Raw genomic sequence first — 14477 nt, forward strand, 5'->3', positions numbered from 1 at the left:
CTCCCAAGAATGAGGGCAGAAGGAGTCCGGAATGGGTCAGCCCTGCCATCTCTTTCCAGGCTTTTTGCTGTTATTCAAGCAGGGTGGGCTATGAAAGCAAACAGGAAATTGTAGATCTGTATAGGAAGCAATATTATTTCTTCCATAGAGCGTGTCTGTTGTACTATGTGATATGGCTGTGTGCATTACTGTCATAAGATATTGAAAGGAAATCCCTTAATGAGAAAATGATTTTTTATCACCTCTTCATCATTAACCATTTTATAACTCTGCATTTTTTCTCAGCTTTATGTGATGAGCTAGTTAAGCTCAAAGGGATAAACAGCGGGACTTGTGCTACAGCAGGAACGTGTACCACAGTCCTGGATAATGAATGGAGAGACCTCTCCCCTGCCCAATGTTGGGTTGACTTAGGGCAGCCGCGAACCCTGTTTCATGGCAGGCACGGGCTATCAGCAGGCTGCCCCCAACCTGTGATGAAAGAGAAAGATGGAAGGCTGAAAGACATCAGTGAGAAAGGCTGTGAGGACCTCAGTCTACAGCGGGTGGGCCCATAGCATGAGCATCATGTACCTGGGCTGCTGGTTGCATTGGGTTCGCTGTGCTCACCTCAGCAGTGCTGCTGAACCCCTGTTTTGGCTGCCTAGCTCACCTGTGTGCAGTACATCTGCCTCAGAGAAGACCTTCAGCTGCCCATTTTAGAACTACAGGGGACTGCAGAGTTTGTTCAGTGGAGTAATGTAGGTTTTCAAACACTACCTGGAGTCTACTGCAAGGCAATTTCAATGTTTAAATCTTACACATACTGGTTTTGCTTTCATTAGCATTAGAGTCCATCCTTCTGCTCATCCTTCCTCCCACTAACTGTCACCATTTTAATTTATATCAACAAAAAGTCACAATTCCACCTTTCACACATGTCTGCAATAATGCCTGTTTCCAGGGCTGCTGGGCTTCAATACTTCAGTGCCTGTGTGTACCAGGCTGGTTTTCTGTGCACATGCATAGATGTTGGACTCTAGCCTTAACATGCCCAAACTTCGAAACTCTGGTGAAAATGAATACCAACACACCACCACAGTCTCCCATGCGGGGGAAAGTTTACAGGCAGCCAACTGACAAAATGTCATCAGTCACTTAAGGAAAAGTTAGAGTTGATGACCCTGCTGCTGGTGGAGTTTCCTTCTGTCCCGGATATAAACATGCTGTCCTAGTTGGAGTTGAGTGTTATTTTTAGCTATGACCAAAGTGCATCTGAAAAGCCAGTTCTGTTGCTCTTGGAAAATACCAGACCAGTCCAAGTGCCAAATATGCTGGGGAAATGCATTCCTGGAGAGGGCTCACCCCGGACAGTCTGCATGAACTCTTCACGGCTTCTGCTCCCCTCTTTTTCCCACAGGCAGGCAGGCATGCTCACACGCACACACAGCGACAGCAGCTTGAAACTACACAGGAGGGTGGTGAACTATGTCAGTGTATCTCTGTTCAAGAGCAAATTCAAAGTATGTCCAGTATGTCCATTTGCCTAATCGAATCTAAGCTGCTTTGCCAAACAGCATTATTGATTTGGTCATAAGCAGGAAGTTTTATTTAAATTGCAAGAAAACACTAATAGAGCCCTTGTTTTTCTGTCTTCTGAAAAAGTCACGGTCACATAACTTTTATACATGGCTGAATAGATGATCTGAACATAGCCTTGCCTTAAGCAAAACTTACTGGGAGTTGTCGCTACCATAAGAAAAGTTGTGTATGGCAATGGGAGGGGATGGACAAACTGCAGACAACAAAATAATCCTTTGGAGAAGGCAGCTCTCAGGTGGTTTTGGAAGAGGGACAGTTGGTGGACCAAAGCAGAGAAAACAAGTCCATAGCACCAGAAGACTTCCCACCAGCAGGACGCAGTGGGGGACTACTTGGCACAGATAATGCTGCAGCCTGGATGCTGTGGGGTAGCATGGATGGTGTGAGGAAAGCAGCGTGGATGGTGTGGAGCACTGTGGATGCCGTGGAGCAGTGTGGATGCAGTGGAGCAATGTGGATGCTAAGGAGCAGTTCAGATGCCGTGCAGCCGGCTGGGACGTTCCCACTGCCCAGGTAAGCATGGCCCACGGGGAAGCTACTCCTGGTGCGACTGTCTGTGGAGGGGGACGCCGGCGCGGGCATGGAGGAGGCAGTGGCACCAGGGCAGCCTTGTACCTTCCTCCCGCGAGTGACAGGGGCGACCCGCCGCACCGGAGCTCCGCTCCCAGCCCCGCAGCCCATGCCGCCCGCGGGGAGCACGGCCTCGCACGGGTGCTGCCGTGCCGTGCGTGTCTCCCTGCCAGGTGAGCGGAGCCACCCCGGGCAGAGCCCACCCCGCCAACGGGAGGAGGTGGCGGCGGCAGCAGCGGGGTGACAGCACGGCAAGGAGCATGCGTGCGGGAGGGGGGTGAGGGGGAGGAGGAGGAAGAGGAGGAGGAGGAGGGATGGCGCGGGGAGGCGGCCGCTGTTTATGTGCGGCCGGGCAGGCTGCGCCTCGGCAGAGAGCGAGTGGTCGGCGGCGGTCCCGCTGCCCGCCCCGCACCATGCGGGTCCCGCTGCCTCTCTGCGCCGCGGCGGCAGCGGAGCCGGGGCAGGGGCAGCCAGCGCGGCGCCCCGCGCCATGGTGACGGGCTCGGCGCTGGGATCCCGCAGCCGGGACCGAGCCGCGCCGCCCCGCTACTCGTCCCCGTCGGCGGGCGGGCGGCGCGGCGGGGCGGCGGCGGCGGTGGTGCTGGCGGGGCTGTGCGCCCTTTGCTACGGCAACTCCCTGCGGGGCGAGTTCGTGCACGACGACGTCTGGGCCATCGTGAACAACCCCGACGTGCGGGCGGCCACCCCGGTGGCTGCCGCCTTCGCTAACGACTTCTGGGGCAAGCGGATGGCCGAGAACACCAGCCACAAGTCCTACCGGCCCCTCTGCGTCCTCACCTTCAAGTAAGTGCCTGTCGCCGGCGCCACAGCGGCTCGGATCATCCCCTCCGACTCCCGGCCCTTCTCCCCGGGCGAGCCGGGCAGCGGGCGGAGAAAGGCGGCCAGTACCGGGGTGGGGGTAAAACGGGACACCTCCGCATCCCCTTCCCAGCACCGTCGCCTCTGGTCCCGCGTCCTCGGCTTCGTGATTCAGCATTTCTGCCCGGAGCTGTACGGGACGGGGGATGCCCCGGGGGGGGAAAGGGGCCGCTGCCCGGCCCGGTGAAAGTTAGCTGGAGAAAGGAAATGATGAGGAGCCGCTCCGGCGGAGCATGGCTCTGTCCCGGCAAGTTCCCCATTTCCCTCTCAGTTTGGGAACAGGTGGTGACTCTTCCCCAGGCTGCCGGGGGTAAAAGGGAAATTTCGGAAAGCTCTTTTTTTTTTTTCCTGGGAAGGGTGTTCAGACTGAATTTCTCCGTGAGTTCCTCCTTTGCTGTATCTCCGCTACTTTTTTTCTCTGCAATTGAAAGATCACGCCAGAAACTTCGCCGGTGCTGCTTTGAAGCAGACCCACAGTAATCTGTACCTTTCTTTTTCACGCTAAGAGAAGGGAGCTGCTCCATGTACCGCGCGGGGCTAGCAACAGCAAGCCTCTCCTGGCAGCCCCGGAGCTCCCCGCCAACCTCGTCTGCCTCAGACGTTCCCTGTGTACCAGGCAGAGCTGATGAGGAGGGATTGTGTTTTCACAGGGATAAAGAGAAGTTGAGTAGCGGCAAAGTAACTGACAGTTACCGTTGCTTATCCTAGAAGGAAAATCCAGGCAGCTCTTTTTCCGCGGGGAGGATTATTTGTAGCAGACCAGCTTAGTTACAGTTCCTACAGTTTGCCATGCTTTCCTTTAGCTTGTTCTCTTTTTATTTATCCTGATCAAACAAATGATAGTGAATATTTACCATGTTTTAGGATTTAAAAACAATATGGGTGTTTGCAGGGAGCTGTGCTGAAGAACTAGTGTAGCTGGGCAGCATTTAGCGCTGGGTCTTGTTTATAGGTGATGGGTAGATGCTCGTTACAAACCTATGGTAGGCATAAGGAACTAACTATATAGACCATATAGTAAGTATGCCAGGAGGAGGTGTTACTGGAACCTAGTTGAGTCTGCTAATTGGGTTAACTGTTCAGTAAAATACCTGATTCACAAATAGCATTTCATGAACTATGTGAAAATTGCTTGTTTCTGTGAGGCAAGAGCAGTTCTGGGGAATGCAGCATCCCTTCAGCACTCCCACGGAGTGCTTGCCACCCTTCAGTTGTAAGGATGGGCTCCGAGGCAAGAGCCATCAGCATCGGCTATCAGGGAAGCAGGGCTGGGTGGGCACGGAGTGGCATATCTGCATTAAAGCAAGACTGAACTGCACAGACCCTTATAAACTCGCTTGTTAAGGGCATGTTTTGTGCCTGCTGCTCAAAGGAGCTCTCGGCAGGTTTCTGTGGAGAGCAAAGGGGATGTAGGCAGCCACGGACAGAGCTGGCTTTGTGGACACAGAGTGCCTTCTCCATCGGGTGTCCAGCCAAACTGTTGAAGCTGGGGGAGCTGTCCGACTGATCCAGCAATGCATTGAGGGGCAGGGGATATAATTTCAGAGGTGGGTGAACTTGCGCGTATCACCACTGACCATGCTGTGTGCAGTATTGATGCTGGGCTTGGCCTCCTAGATTGGGTTGCAGGATTGAGGTTACATTGTGCTAATTAGCAAAAGAATCTTAGACTTTAATAATGGAGCAGAAACTAAATGCTTTGGTTCCCATTTACATGTCTTGACTCTGAACTGGCTTTGCCTTTACTGTTAAAAGGGGTGTGTGTGTGAAGTGCTGCCTCCATCTAGTCCTTTTTGGAAATCAGTGAGACTAATTTTGAGAGTAAGTTTTCAGCCCTAAGTGCTTATAATAACCATAAAATAAGGCATAGGGTCAAAGGCAGAGTCACTTGTTCATGGCTTGGCATTGCATTTGGAATAGGGAAGGAATAGCTTATCTTCCCTGGCTGCAGAAGATTATTTCCACCACATATCCTTCCAGCCCTCCAGTTTCCACTTTCTTCTCATTTCATTTCTATCAGTAGGGTGTCAGAGGAAGATATTGAGATCTGGGTGGAGTGCATCCTCCAAACCCATTGCTTCCAAAGAGACTGCAGGGAGCTTTTGCCATGCAACACTGAGCCTGTGGTTGAGCTGTGCTCTGCCTGCCAGAGCCATCCACCCCTGCCTTGCCCAGCTGGAGGTTGCTGGTTGTGCACTCTCCTCCTGCAGAAGGAAAAAGGATTTACTCTGATGCTTGTAAAATGCTCTGCAGAAATGGACTTTTAACAGAATGGAAATTAATATTGTTTGTTAATACTTCTGTTAGGATTTAACAGGATTAATTATCAAATATCCACTTAGGATACTTGAGAAAACAGGATCTTGCTGAGGAAGGGAAGTGGGTGGTGGTGGTGGTGGTGTATTCTGGTCTCTTTGGTTTTTATTATTTACTTTTTGGTGTTTTTTTTTTTTATTTATGCTAATTTGGTCAAATCCAAGGCATTTTTATAGAAGCACTATTATTCATACCTGCCCACTGGTTCTGCATCTCTTGCATGAAACTTTCATCTGGAAAGACTTGTTTTGGGTCTTGCTGTACTAAGATTAAAAATCTGGGAGATGTCCAAACTGTATGTACAGAACAGATGTGAAGGGTGGGCTGAGATTTTCATCCACAGATCCATCAGTCTATGGAAACTTTGTCTTGCTGTCTTTTCTGTCCTTCGTGACTGTGAAAGTAAGAGGAAGGACTCGTGATGCCCAGTGGACTTCTCATAAGGCTGAACATATCCTACATATATCCTATGTATTCCTGAAATGATTTCAATTAAAGAAATTTATCACCTGTTTGTCAGACAAATCTGAAGCAGACGTTACTGAAATTCTGTAACAGTAGTGCAGTGTCCTTGACAAATTGGGAATCTTAAGTGACAGCCCTCCTTCCAGTAACTAATGCTCTGGAGCCACACAATGAAAAGAGCTCAACTATTTGACGTTATTCATGCCGGGTCTGTCAAGTATGAATATCAAAGGAAAATAAGAGTGGCCTGTGTTACTGGAACCATTGAGCAAACTTAAAATATTCTCAGAACTGCTGCATTGTTTTGTGTGTGTTAACATCAGATGGGGGAGAAAAAAAGCCTGCACATGGCCTGTTGAATTAAATAATGTTTGCTTTGTGTCTTTGAACTTCTCTCACCTTTTTTCTTGACTTCTGTAGAGTAAGGGGGTGTTAAAATTAGCTGATTCAGAAACATTCCTATTTTAAGTTGGTAGCTGTTAGGTGACAGGTCTAGCACAACTCCTCATCTGCACAGGAGCCGAGGTGGTAGGCAATGATTTCGCTTGGTCCTTATGAAAAACTTACTTAACTCTCTTCTCCAGTTGCTGTCACTCAGGGAATGTTTACCTACACCTATTTTCTTCTCCAAGAAGTGATTCAGTATGCTTCTTTCTAAAGAAGGCGTCTTTTTGGACTCAGGATATACACCGTTTCTTGGTGTCTTCCCTGTAAAACATTAAGAAGAAAAAAGAACTGCCAATTCTGTAATTCACCCAGGATTTTATATTTAAACTGGGTGCTTTCTGTCTTACACCTTGTCTCCACTAACAGAAGTTCAGTGAATCATTTATTCCCTCAGTAGCACTTAAGTTATTCCTTGGTTCCAGTGGTTTCACAAAACTGTTTCTCAACTGTTGAAGCAGAAGGTGCAATCCTCAGTGCTGTCTCCCTCCCTCTTTCTCTTCTTGTCTGCCAAATCCCCATTTAGATAGATTTTCAGCTCAGAAACAATCAGGTGATGGAAGTTTGGTATAGTCACCAACACAGCAGACTTAGCTTGAAGGTGTGCAGTGGTAGGAAACGGTGAGAGCGAAGCCTTTTGAAGAACCCTAGTGCCGAGATTTAAAGACTCTTAATCAGAGATCAGTCTCCTGGTTTTGCAGGTGGTTGAGAAGGGAAGGGTCTGCCTGCTCAGCCTCTTTGGCAGGGAATGGGGGGCACTGCCATGGGGAATGCTGGTAAAGGAGGTGCCTCAAGTGACAGCTCACCAGGGACAAAAGACTGGTGGTGACAGGTCTAGGTCATGTAGCCATGACAGACTCATGAGGATAAAGCACATCCTCATGAAGGAAGGAGGGAAGCACAGCAGGTAAGGGGTCTTCTTTCAGAGAGGTGGAAGTGACTGTTCACAGGGGATGTGCTTGGCTCAGTGGGAAGAGTGTAAGAGTGTCCATCCCAGATGCTGCTGGGTGGTTCTGGTGGCCCAGGAGGAGAGGAGCTGGGGGAGACAAGCTGTAAAGGGGAATGCTACTCTCCACTGAAGAAGGCATAGACACAGGATTTGTGAGTGCACAGAGCCATGCTGCTAGTACTGTGGCTGGAAAAAATGGGAAGAAGGTAAATCAAAAAGCCCAGGCTGCGCTCAGCTGCTGCCTGCAGAGCGGTTGACCTTCTAGGCCTGCCCGCTGAGGCTGCTAGCCAGTGATGGCTTGGCTACATACCTGCTTAGGAAGTAAATGGGACCCTTCAGCAGCAGTTCAGTATTCTGTGTGGGCAGCAAATGCCCTAATGTAAGACTACCAGGGGCTTTGCATCAAAGCCTTCAATGACTGTGAGCTTGGGTTAGGTGTAAATACATAGCCAAAGAGAGAATTAATTCAATAATTCACTGCCAACCTTCTGATGTAGCTGCTTACAGCTGATCCTTCTGTTTTTTTCAGCTGTATCAATGGCATGAGTTTCAAGGACAGGGAGCTTAAGAAAACCAAAACAAGCCAGGGAAGAAAAGAAGACCTTAGATTTTATTTGTTTGTGATTTAATGTTATATTACAGTTTGACATCACAGGGTAATATAGTGGAGCTATAATGTGTCAGGTTAAATACACAATGCATGCGTATTTTCTTCCCTCTACATCTATAATAGGGCAATATCACAACATTTAAGATTGTGTCAGTATTTCTCCTGTACAGCTTAGTCTAATATTTCTAGCTATAGCAATCACTCTCCATACTGATACTGTGATACCTGCCATGAAATTGATATAGTACTGGTGTAGCCATGCTGGGCGAGGGGGAGTTTGTGAAGAGAGGCAGTTGCTTTTATTAGACTAGTTTTGTTACAGTTGGAATACACAGACATAAGCTTTTCTTCTGACCCAGAGCAGAGGGTCTTTCTGCCATTTCCCATCTGAGAGGGGGCACATGTGCCTCAAAGCTTGGTTTTTCCCAGTTCCAGGTGCACTGAATTCCTTTCCCCCTTGAATGCAATCTTCATGTTTGGTGTCTGATGTTTTTGATTGTAAGTTTGGGCTGTGTTTCTCTAGGGAGGGCAGCAGGGTTGTTTGCACTCCCTGGAAGGAGAGGGTTCCTGGGGAGGGTTGAGGGAAGCTCCCTGCCTAGGGAGGGAGGGCACAGACCTCCTTGCAGCCAAGTGCAGAGGTGAGGATCTGCCCAGATCTGTAGAAAACATGTAGACTTCTGCCTGGTCATAACACTTTCTCAGTCCATAATACTCAATAAAATTTGTCTGTCTCTTGAATTAAAAGCCTTTTACTATGAGGAGAAGAGTTCACTAAAGTGCCTGGGCAGATTCTGCTGAAAGATCTGGCTGAGGGGAATGCAGTCACGCCTGTGTTTGCTGCTTGCCTCAGTGGTGTTTTGTCTTTATTTAACACCTACCAGTTCCTGGGGATTTTCTCTCATTCAGCATCCTACTCCTTCTGTACTAATGTCACCCTTAATTTTCTTTTGTCATCTTTTACCTAAAAAGAGCTTTTGACCAACCTTCTTCCCCACAGGAGCATCCCTGTCAATACTCTTTAGAATCCAGGAAAATAAAGTACTCCGGCTGCTGCTGGTTAGCTAGAGGCATTTTTCTGCATTTACTTGCTCTCTTTCTGACTGCTTTCCTGGGCTTTCTCATTTATTGTCTCTCAGATTTAAAGAAAATAAAAGAAAGCACTGTTCTCTTTTCACTCTCTATATTGTGGCTTTTTTTCTTCTTTGCTTCTGTATAAACCAAAGTGTCACTTCCTTCATGGTCTACACCTTGAGCTGAAAGATTGCCAGTTATTTCAAATTTGGTAAGAAACTCTTGTATCCAGTTTGAAAGTATTGTCTTCATTATGCCTAATGACCGAAGACTAGGTTTCTGCTTTGTTTTCTCTTCTTGGTGAGTGACTGCAGCTTGGCTCTTCATCGCATCCCTTTCTTCCTCTCTGCTCTCGGGAAAGGACTGCTTGATGGCTGCTGAAGTGTTTCATGAGATGTTTGCTTTCTTCAGTACATTGCTCTTGCGAAGATGCTACTCAAGGATAATTTTGAAGACAAACTTTCTTTTGTTCAACATCTAGGTAAAATGACACCTGCTTTATCAATTTGTCAATTGCCATCATCTGGCTGGTTTTTAATTCTTCAAGGCTGTTTGTGGAGATACATCTAAAGCCACGTGAATGCTGCCTTCAGTATTCTTAGCACAGCAATGACCATCAAGCCACACTTTCTAGTGTTCCACTAGGAATTTCTGCTCTGGCATGTTTGCTGCTTCCAAGATGCTGCTACTTTCCAGTCTAATTGTGATTTCTGTTTTCTTTTCCTTTCCCTACTGGAAAGCAATAGCCTGCTTTGAATGCCAGTGCTTAACTAGTGCTCTTGTAAATGATGACTGTTGTGCTCTAAGGGAATTGCTATAGCTTGGGAATTGATATGGCCTCTGTCTTCTCACCAATCCCTGTTATAGCAAATCAAGCAACAAACTATTTAAGCCTTATTGTCCATTTAATTCTGAGGCATTGTACTGAACTATGAAAATATTATCAGCACAGAGTGCTGTTGCGCTGTGATGGAAACTCTGCTGTGCTTGTGCTGGCCATTGCAAAAGCAATGCTGCAAAGGGGGCTTATTTTCTTTTTACTGCTACAGGTTTTTCATTAATCTTTGAGCAGCTTCCACACAGCTTTAGCCATTATTACCACTGATGCAGCTGTGCCATTTCTGGAGTGCAGATGCTCATTTTCCTGGCACAAAGTAGATGCATCTGTGGAGTTTATAAGGAGATTCCACCATGCACTGAAGTTGTGCATTAATTTGCATAAAGTTTGCCATATATATCATGCAATTCCAAAAGGAAGGGAAGATCGCAGGAAACTTAATCCATCCTTGTATGTTAGATTCATTTATATAAATCTGCATGTGAGCCTACCTCTATAAAAACTGTGGGGGTTTTATGAGGTGTGGGATGCTCTGAGACTTTCCATTAAGCGTTACTCTCTATAACAAATTACCATTATTATCCTGTGCATTTCTATTTTATAACATGGTGTGGGTTTTGTTAGTCTTTTGAAAATAATAAAACAGATTAAACTAAACACGATCTGCCCAGGGATAATAACAAAGTCTATAAAAAGAGAAACTCTCCAATTATGGTTTACAATATAATTAAATCATAAGAGGCCTTAAAAAAGGTTGAATGAGTCTTTGTGTGTGCCAGTGGTTGAGAAGCACTATATTAGAGCCCGGAGGTGCTGGTGATTATATATGGTAACTAGATATGTATGGGATTTGTCCGTGAGCCTGTAATCTTGCAGCATAGACCCCTGTAGTTCTGGTTATGTGAGGATGAAGTCACTGAATCCCGCTCGATTGCCAGGCCGTCTGTATAGACAATTGCTTACCCAGGAAGGTGTGTCCCTGCCTGATGACTTATATAGAGGACGAGCAAGTTGCTGTGGCTTGAGGGTAACATGGTGAATGGTCTGGGCTCTACACATGTCACTCCTCAACCAAGATGGCAGTGCTGGGGGAGGGAGGGTAAGTGGCTAACTAGGAATGCTGATAGGTGTTGCTTATACTTTTAAGAGCAAGAGTGATTTGGTTTCTTCTGGAGAGCTCTTTTATAAGCTCTAATCTGTGGACCTTCAACAGCTGGTGCCTGTGGAAGTCTGTGAGCAGAGCTATGTAATTCCTTTTCCTAGAGTGGATGGTGGAGGAACGGAAAAGCTGCTGTAGATGGCAAGGAAAACTACAGCACTGTTCCTGGAAAACATCCATTAGCCTTAACAAATCAAGAGATTCTGTGTTAGGCATATGCCTCTTATTTTTGTATACCTCCTGCTTGGGCATGTAGCTTTGGCAGTGCTCTGTCTTGGGTGTTACATGCTGAACTGCACATGCTGCAACACTTGAACACAAAGACCTGTGTTAGGACAAGAATCTGCTTGAATACGTTTCAGTGCAGCGTTCTCTGCCCTGACAGGACACCTGATCAATGCTGAGATTTCTGTAATGAGCTTTTATTTTGGTGGTAGCTTGGGTGATGCTGATCAGCGCTATTAGAAGATACCTGTCATCTGGTATTGAGAGACTGCTCTTCCGTATATGTGCTCTTTCCCCTCCTTTTCCACATGGCCTTTTGAGGGCCTTTGCATTTGAACGTCTATGGGGGTATGATATAATAGGCATTGCAGAAACATGGTGGGATGGCTCCTATGACTGGAGTGTTGGAATGGAAGGTTACAGGCTCTTTAGGAAAGACAGGCCTGGCAGGCGGGGAGGGGGAGTTGCCCTTTATGTTAGGGATAGGCTGGAGAGTATGGAACTCTGATGGGGACAGGTGAGCAGTCCACAGAGAGTTTGTGGGTGAGGGTTAAAGGGAATATAGCTATGGGAGACATTACTGTGGGCATCTGTTACAGACCGCCTGATCAAGGAGAACCTGCGGATGAAGCGCTCTGTAGACAGATAGGAAAAGCCTCACGCTCGCAGGCCCTTGTTCTCATGGGTGACCTCAACCACCCTGACATCTGTTGGAAGGACAGTACGGCCTGGCACAAGCAATCCAGGAGGTTCCTCGATTGTGTGGAAGACAACTTCCTTCTGCAAGTAACAGAGGAGCCGACAAGGAGAGGTGCCATGCTTGACCTCGTGCTCACCAACAGGGAAGGGCTCGTCGGAAATGTGACGCTCCAGGGCAGCCTTGGATGCAGCGATCATGAGATGCTCGAATTTGAGATCCTCAGAACAGTGAGAAGAGCGTGCAGCAAGCTCACTGCCCTGGACTTCAAAAGAGCAGACTTTGGCCTCTTCAGGAACGTGCTTAAGAAGGTTCCATGGGATACAGCTCTAGAGGGCAGAGGGGCCCAAGACTGTTCAAGGATCACCTACTGCAAGCTCAGGAGTGTTGCATCCCAACCAGAAGAAAGTGCAGCAGAAGGGCCAGGAGACCTCCTTGGATGGATAAGGAGCTGCTGAGGAAAATTCAAATGAAAAAAGAGGCTCACAATAAGTGGAAGCAAGGACAGGTGGTATGGGAAGAGTACAGGGATGTTGTCCAGGAAGCTAGGGACCAGGTTAGGAAAGCTAAGGCCCAGTTAGAATTAAACTTAGCTAGAGGTATTAAAGATAACAGGAAGGGATTCTACAGGTACATAGCAAATAAAAAACAGACTAGGGAGAATGTAGCCCCCCTCAGGAAGCTCTCGGGAGAACTGGCTACACAGGATTTGGAGAAGGCTGAGGTTCTGAATGACTTCTTTGCCTCGGTCTTCACTGGCAAAGGCTCTGACCACACCACCCAAGTCTTGAAAGGCAGATGCAGGGACTGTGAGAATGAAGACCTTGGGCCCACTGTAGGAGAGGATCTGGTTCGAGACCATCTTAAAAATCTGAACATGCACAAGTCCATGGGTCCTGATGAGATCCATCCGCGGGTCCTGAAGGAGCTGGCAAATGAAGTTGCGAAGCTGCTGGCCATCATATTTGAGAAATCATGGCAGTCAGGTGAAGTCCCCAGTGACTGGAAAAAGGGAAATATAACCCCCATTTTCAAGAAGGGGAAATTGGATGACCCAGGGAACTACAGACCAGTCAGTCTCACCTCTGTGCCTGGCAAAATCTTGGAGCAGATTCTCCTGGAAGGCATGCTAAGGCACATGGAAAACAAGGTGCTTGGTGACAGCCAACATGGCTTCACTAAGGGGAAATCCTGCCTGACCAATTGGTGGCCTTCTACGATGGGGCTACAGAACTGATGGAGAGGGGTAGAACAGTTGATGTCATCTACCTGGACTTGTGTAAAGCTTTCGACACTGTCCCACACGACATCCTTGTCTCTAAATTGGAGAGACATCAATTTGATGGATGGACCACTCGGTGGATAAAGAACTGGCTGGATGGCCACACACAAAGAGTTGTGGTCAATGGCTCAATGTCCGGCTGGAGACCAGTAACAAGTGGTGTCCCTCACGGATTGGTGTTGGGACCGGTCTTGTTCAACATCTTCGTCGCTGACATGGACAGTGGGTTTGAGTGCGCCCTCAGCAAGTTTGCCAGTGACACCAAGCTGTGTGGTTCAGTTGATACCCTGGAGGGAAGGAATGCCATCCAGAGGGACCTTGACACGCTTGTGAGGTGGGCTGATGCCAACCTCATGAGGTTTAACCATGCCAAGTGCAAGGTCCTACACCTGGGTCGGAGCAATCCCAGGCACAGCTACAGGTTGGGCAAAGAAGAGATTCAGAGCAGTCCTGCAGAGAAGGACTTGGGGGTGTTGGTTGAAATGAACATGAGCCGGCTTCAGTGTGTGCTCCTGGGCTGCATCAAAAGGAGCATGACCAGCAGGTCGAAGGAGGTGATCCTGCCCCTCTACTCTGCTCTTGCGAGACCTCACCTGGAGTATTGTGTGCAGTTCTGGTGTCCTCAACATAAAAAGGACATGCAACTGTTGGAACAAGTCCAGAGAAGGGCCATGAGGATGATCAGGGGACTGGAGCACCTCCTGTATGAAGACAGGCTGAGGAAGTTGGGGCTGTTCAGCCTGGAGAAGAGAAGGCTGTGTGGAGACCTCCTAGCAGCCTTCCAGTATCTGAAGGGGGCCTATAGGGATGCTGGAGAGGGACTCTTCATTAAGGACTGTAGTGATAGGACAAGGAGTAATGGGTTAAAACTTAAACAGGGGAAGTTTAGATTGGATATAAGGAAGAAGTTCTTTCCTGTTAGGGTGGTGAGGCAATGGAATAGGTTGCCCAGGGAGGTTGTGAATGCTCCATCCCTGGCAGTGTTCAAGGCCAGGTTGGACGAGGCCTTGGGTGATATGATTTAGCATAAGGTGTCCCTGCCCATGGCAGGGGGTTGGAAATAGATGATCTTAAGGTCCTTTCCAACCCTAACGATTCTATGATTCTGATTCTATGAACTGCCATTCATCACTTCTCAGGAGGCTTAACCCACTCTTTTGCCCTGGGGACTCTTCCAGCAGAGGTGTTGAAGCAATATAAAACTCTTCCTCTCCAAGTGTTTTGCAGATGGCTCTCCTGAGGAAAAACCTCCTTGTCTGAGATGGTGGTATTTCAGGTGTCTCCATTCCTAGGACCATGGTCACTTGGTTTATTCACCCCCAAATCTATACTATCTGCAAACACTTCTCTGGTTTGATGAGCAGTCAGCCCAAAAAACATGTCCAGCCCAA

General features: G+C 47.9%; 1 protein-coding gene across 1 annotated transcript in view; it reads left to right on the forward strand.

Annotated features, from left to right (window-relative positions):
• The first annotated feature begins 2459 nt into the window (after nucleotides 1-2459).
• The window catches only part of TMTC1 (transmembrane O-mannosyltransferase targeting cadherins 1), a 147935-nt gene continuing 135917 nt past the window's right edge, over nucleotides 2460-14477 (forward strand). The window contains exon 1 of the mRNA XM_062616554.1: nucleotides 2460-2955. Within this exon, the coding sequence (XP_062472538.1) occupies nucleotides 2492-2955 (464 nt within the window). The 5' untranslated portion in view covers nucleotides 2460-2491. The remainder of the gene's footprint in view (nucleotides 2956-14477) is intronic.

Source organism: Pezoporus occidentalis, unplaced genomic scaffold (genome assembly GCF_034315485.1).
Source record: "Pezoporus occidentalis ecotype Australia unplaced genomic scaffold, CSIRO_AGI_Poc_V1 ctg19, whole genome shotgun sequence".
Lineage (NCBI taxonomy): Eukaryota > Metazoa > Chordata > Aves > Psittaciformes > Psittacidae > Pezoporus > Pezoporus occidentalis.